The sequence below is a fragment of the Felis catus genome, chromosome C1 (genome assembly GCF_018350175.1).
Source record: "Felis catus isolate Fca126 chromosome C1, F.catus_Fca126_mat1.0, whole genome shotgun sequence".
NCBI classification, from domain to species: domain Eukaryota; kingdom Metazoa; phylum Chordata; class Mammalia; order Carnivora; family Felidae; genus Felis; species Felis catus.
Genome location: NC_058375.1, coordinates 36927170 through 36933169, shown reverse-complemented (window position 1 = coordinate 36933169; position 6000 = coordinate 36927170). Strand labels below are relative to the sequence as shown.

At 57.0% G+C, this 6000-nt stretch overlaps 1 protein-coding gene across 2 annotated transcripts in view; it reads right to left on the bottom strand.

Moving 5' to 3' along the window:
- Positions 1-385: 385 nt before the first annotated feature.
- DMBX1 (diencephalon/mesencephalon homeobox 1) overlaps positions 386-6000 on the bottom strand; it is a 23440-nt gene continuing 17825 nt past the window's right edge. For both annotated transcript variants that reach the window (XM_045035751.1, XM_003990053.4), the window contains exons 3-5: positions 5699-5877; positions 5092-5440; positions 386-4154 (exon numbers count right to left, since the gene is read on the bottom strand). In XM_045035751.1, coding sequence (XP_044891686.1) covers positions 3712-4154; positions 5092-5440; positions 5699-5877 — 971 coding nt within the window. In that variant the 3' untranslated portion in view covers positions 386-3711. The remainder of the gene's footprint in view (positions 4155-5091; positions 5441-5698; positions 5878-6000) is intronic.

Below are 6000 nucleotides of genomic sequence, written 5' to 3'. Positions count from 1 at the left end.
CTGTCTGTCATCCCCCTCTGGGCCTGGCTTACTTGCTGTTTCCCATGGAATCCCCTGCCTCTCCTTATCCTGCAGACCCATCATCCCAGGCTGCCCTGAATACCCCCAAGTGCCCTGCACCTGCCACAAGTACTGTGGTCTAAACAGCCCACAGAAGATGGAACCCTCCCCCACCCTGGTCCCTCTGTTCCCCACAACCACTCCAGACAACAGCCACGATTGGTAAGGGCCATGGAGAGAGCCACGAGGCCAGTATGGGAGTGGCCAATCATGAGGCATGCCTGCCTCCCACCCCCACTGGCCACAGTGCTGGACAAGCAGGAAATAGACCTTGAGACGCTCAGCCCACTGCAGGCATCTCTGGGAATGAATGTGGACCAAGGGCTGTGCTGCCGGATTCTTTTATTAGCCAAGAAGGACAAAGAACAGGTCACAACATCACAGGAAATCAGACAGACGGACGGATCACAGGACAGAGTGTCATGCTGCACTACACAGGAGGCAGGGCAGGGAGGGGGAAATTTGAGTCTTGCTTTTTTCAACTAACAGAATAAATAAATACAGTACACAGTGTTTTTGCCACGGCCTGGCACAACCTCTAAGCACAAATGGTCACAAAACAGCTGGTTTGGAAAGCAGTCTGTACAGCCCTCCAGCTGCCAAGTCGGGGTTGGGGGCCCAGGCCCCTGGACCATGCTCAGGGGAAGTGAAGAAGCAGGGAAAATGGAGACCTCAAATAAGAGGGAGAGGTGAGGAATGAGGCTTTCCTGGAAGGAATGGTCAGAGATAGAGCCTCACGGTGAGCCAGCAGGCCCCAGGGGAGGCTTCAATCTCAGGTACAAGGGGCCCACGCCAAGCCCATACCCTCTGACTCCTGTAGGAGACACATGGTACACTCTCCTCCAGCTCTCTAGCTGTCTTCAGTAACAGGCTGGTCCCCTAACTAGGTTGACATCTGCACAGGGGCAGGGGATCATGTATACTTTCCCTGCCTTTTCTGGGATAGTGGAATTGGATCAGTTGAACGAGGAAATGTCGACAAAGATCCGAGAGAAGCTGGGCTGAGCTCCAGCCAAGACAGAACATGACTCCAGGGTGGACTTGCCCTTTAGGAGGTCAGGGGAGACTTCCTGGAGAAGATGGTAATATCTAGAGCTGCTGGATTCCAAGGCCTACTGACAGTCACCTGCATCCAGGGACTGCAAAAGGTGTCAGTCCCCACGCCTGATCTAGATGAGACTGCTTTCATTGCAGAAACAGACCTTCCTGGAGCTGATCCCAGAAGACAAACCAAAAATCCCTTCTGTCTCAGAGAGTCTCCATCCTTCAGTCTTCCTGCCTGAGTCCCTTTTCCTCTGATGCTCCAGTGGCTGTTAAATTCACCTTCCAAATCCCAGATCCCAGATCCTGGTTCAACTGATCCCCCTCACCTGCCTGCCACATCAAGGTGAAGTCTTTAGCCTGGATTCAAGGCCCTCAGCCCCACCTCTCATGAAACAAGGGCCCCCTGCCCCACCATCCACCTAGTCTCAGTCCGTTGCCTTATTAAAATAGCTCTCCTGGCCCAGGTGACCATCCCCCTCACTCCCCCCCCCCTCAAAGCCTCCTCCATCCGACCCAGCTCAGAAAAACACCATCCCCGCACAAACGCCAAGAATGATGGGCATCTACTGCTCTGCAAACCCGTCCTACCTGGCCCCAACAGGGGCCTCTGCCTCCTACCACCGGGAGAAGAGACACACCTTAGGAATCTTTACCCTGGTTTCCAGATGCAATTTCTGTAAGTAGAGTGTTGAGGGTTCAGTGGTGAGCCACAAAGGGTTGAGGATCATGACTCAGAATCTGTGCAAGCCGTTCCCCTCCCCTTGCCCCGAGTCCCTGACACCCTGTAAAGGCATGGAGATGGGGCAACCTCAAAAGCTGGCACTATGACTCAAGGAAATCAGGGTCAAATCCACATTTTCTCAACTAGAAGGGACCCATTATATTCATGGGGAAACTGAGACCCAGAAACTGTGGCCATGCTCATGCAAAGGCTTGTACGTACAACACTCATTGCTCCACAGCAAGGCAACAGTAAGTTTCCAATTCATCCACTGTACTTTTGAGAGCCTTTTTGTTGTTGTTGTTATTGTTGTTGTTGTCGTTGTCAGTTTAACTAAAAACTTCCACCCTGCAAGGGTTGTGAGCCCAGACATGCAGGATGTTACAGCTGGGCAGGACGTTACAGACCATCTAATCCAGATGGGGAAACAGGCCCAGAGAGGCTACGGGCTGACTCAAGGCCACACTGCTTTGAAGGGAAGTTTGCTGAGCTGGCCTCCTGGACATAAACAGGAACCCACTTTTCCATGCCAGTGACTAGCTGGACAGAAGCCCTGACTTCAACAATTAGCTCCAGGACGGCATGTCAACAGAAGCCTGAGACTATGCACTGCTGTGTGGTTTGCACTTATTGTGATCAGGAGTTAGGGTTCAGCCTTTCTTCCTGGCTCAGACGCACCCCTGCAGCAGACTCTAACTGCAGGACTTAGGGGCCAGGGAGTGGGAGAAAAGAATCTGCCCCATTCCTCTGAAAAGACCTCTCTCTGAGAGCCCCCCTCCCCTGTTTCCTCCCCCCAACCAGAGAAGTCTCACCAGAGAGACCTAGAACCCTGTGGTCAGTCCTGGATGAACACTGGCGGCCGTCCTCTGTCCTGGAGGTCTTACAGGCAGGGATGCCGCCATCCTATTGCCTGCCTCAGCCTGACTCCTGCCTCCACTCCCCTCCTCCTCCATCTTGGGTGGGGCCTCAAAGCTGAGAAAAGAGAGAGAAGAGAATGTGATTTGTGACCCCTTCTAGATGACAGGTCTGAGGGAGGACGGCTAAGGAGGCCAATGCCAGCTCCTGCCCTCAGCTCCGTGGCAAAAGGGTCTCCAGCTAGGGCCTTACCACCTCTACTGGGGATGGAGAGGAACAGCAGCCTAGAGAGGCCGGTGCAGTGCAGGGAGGAGACAGGCAGGTGGGAAGAAGCAGGAGGAAGAACAGGAAAAAGCAAAATCACTACAACTAAGAAGTCACAATCCCAAACAAAACATAGCCTGGGAACTGACAACATCACACAGCCAGGACCAAAGAAAGAAAGCAGGAGCAGGGAGAAGAGATGTGGGCAAAGGTCCAGAGTGGGGAAGACAGAGGCTGGGAAGAGAGGGGTAGGAAACAGGACAGAGGCAGGTCAGGGAAGGAGAGGGGAGAGAGAGAGAGACAGAGGAAAGCCAGAGAGAGATGTGGACGCTGTACGGGGAGGCAAGGACGGCAGGGGGGCTGGGGCAGGCAGGGGCCTGAAAATATAGCTTTATATATTTATATTTATACCTCACATTCCACACATCGACTTACTAGGGGGCAAAGGGGAGGTAGGGAGGGCAGGGAGGAGGCCGTGCAGAGGGGAGGATCTGGCCACGGAGGGCCTCGCTCTCCTGCAGAGGCTGCGGGCGCCCCAGCCTCCCCTCCTCCGATTCGGCCTCCGTGGGATCCAAGCAGGGCCATGCAGAAGGTGTGCAAGTGTGGGCTTCACCCGGGGGCTGGGACTCAGGGAGGGGGATGGGGGCAGGACTCCATGGCCCCAGGATCCCCGGGCTCATAGAGTTAACTCCATGCAAGCCGTCTGGGGGTAACCCTGGGGCTGGGAGGGGGCACCCAAGACCCCTGGCTGGGTTGGAGGCCAGCGGTCAGTTGGGCAGCGTATCGAGTCCCAGAGAGGCTGCGTGCTGCTTGGCCCGAAGCCGCAGGTTCTCGATGCTCGTGGTTTTACTGTTCAGGGCAGCAGAGGCAGGTGCCAGGCCTGCCGGGGGCGCGGGCAGCAGCGGGGACCCCCACACGCCCTGGTGGGCAGCAGCGGCTGCCGACAGGGACTGGTAGTAGGACTGGCAGTGCAGCGAGCCCAGCGGGGCCATGTTGACACCCAGGTAGGGGACGGCGGCAGCGGCGGCAGGGGCCGGGCCCCCCACTTCGAAGGATGAATAGTGCACTAGGTTGTTGGTGGCTGCCATATGCTGGCGGAATTGCTCCTGCAGACGGAAGAGGCTCAGCGGGGATGACGAGTAGGAGTGGGAGGGGCCCAGGAGGCCACCCCCGGGTGCTGCAGGAGCCAGGGCCAGGCTGCCTGGGGAATCTGCAAGCAGAGAACCGAGAACCAAGGGCTCAGGACAAGGACAGTGGTCCGCCAGGAGGGTCTCCCTCAGTCTTCCCACCCCTTGGCACTGCAGATAAGACAGGCATTGGCTGAAACCGTATCCACTCATCTCAGCCAAGGCGTGTCCTGAAGCACCCCTCAGAATCCTGGGAGGGGGGGAGCCAGGCTTCCTAGGGCAGTCCCAGAGACCCTGCCAGGGCCCCCCGTGTCTGACTTCTTGGGAGGACTGTCACCTCCCCTTCCCCTCTCCTGTCTGTGGCTCCCGCCCCTCACCAGCTCTCTGCCTGGGCTCAGGATTTGTGTCTGAGCTATGCCTCACCCCACAGCTCTGTTCCCTCAGAAACGTGGCTCTGAGTCTCTGCTGCACGTGAGAGTCCCTGATACCAGTGTGGAATTCACCCGATAGGCACTGGTGCATCTGTGCTGGCTGTTAAAATACCATAGTATTTCCATAATGGTTGATAAACAGCTTTTGCCCTGGGCTCCCTAAGTCTCCTCCCCTGCCACCCGGCCCTCCCCGGAAAAGACCTGGCACAGGCCTGCTACGGCCAACTCCTTTCTTTTATTTTTTATCTTTTTTTGTTTGTTTGTTTGTTTGTTTGAGACAGAGAGACAGAGAGAATCTTAAGTAGGCTCCACGCCCAGCACTGAGCCCGATGTGGAGCCTGATGTGGGGCTCCACCTCACGACCCTGAGATCAGGACCTGAGCTGAAATCAAGAATCAGATGCCTAATTGAGCCACCCAGGCGCCCTGGCCAACTCCTTTCTAAGGGATCATGCCCTAGTGCCATGTGTTAAAAGCTGACTCTATCCCTGCTCTGATCCACCTCACATACCCAGGGCCCTGTCCAGCAGGATCTGGCTGTTTTCCCTCCACTGGGCCCCAGCCCGCCCACGGCACCTGCCAAGCCTCACCTGCCTTGGGGCTGCCCCTCTTGCAGCCCAGCCCCTTGCTCTCAGCGCCAGGGCTCTTCTCGGTTTTGGGATCCTCGATTCCTGCCCGGGGATCCTCCTCCCGGTCTGGCTGGTCCTCAGGGGCTGACTCACTGGCCGACTGCTCAGACAGGCTCAGGTGAAGCTCGGCGGGGGGGTCGCCACTGGGCAGGCTTGGGGGCTGATCAGTCTCCAGCTGGGTGTCTGGGGTTGGGGCTTCAGCCTTGCTTTCCCCGTGGGAGCCCTCAGCCTCCTTCTGCTTCTGCAGCTGCTCTTTCTGCAGGCTGCGCTGCTTCTTCCGGAACTTGGCCCTGCGGTTCTTGAACCACACCTGGGGATGGGAGAGCAGCTGTGGGTTGTGGAACTGGGTGCTCTGGGAGGGGACGTGCATGATAACATTGCCTCCCACCCCGCAGGAAACATGCACCCCAGTCCCTTCCAAAACCCCACTCCTGTCATCGCAGGCATTCATGGAGAGAGCAGTTACACGGGCACTGAGGGATAAAAATGCTGGCTCCTGGGCAGAGGGAAGCCAGGTCGGTGGGCTGGTGCTTGTCTGCAAGGTCCACTTAGAGGAGCGGGGACCTACCTGCACCCGGGCCTCAGGCAGGTTGGTGCACATGGCCAGCCTCTCCCGCATCACCACGTCTGGGTAGTGAGTCTTCTGGAAGGTCTTTTCCAGGGCCTCGAGCTGCTGGGCAGTGAACGCCGTGCGGCTACGGCGCTGTTTGCGATGCTGTGAGCCATAGCGGGCCTCCAAGATGATGTCTTGAAATGTACAGCCGTTGGAGGGCAAGGAGAGGGCGCCCATTTAATTATGGGAAATAGGTTTTGAATCTTACTTTGCTCTGACCCACTGCAGACACCCAGGCTCCTGCAGAGCCGGGTCCT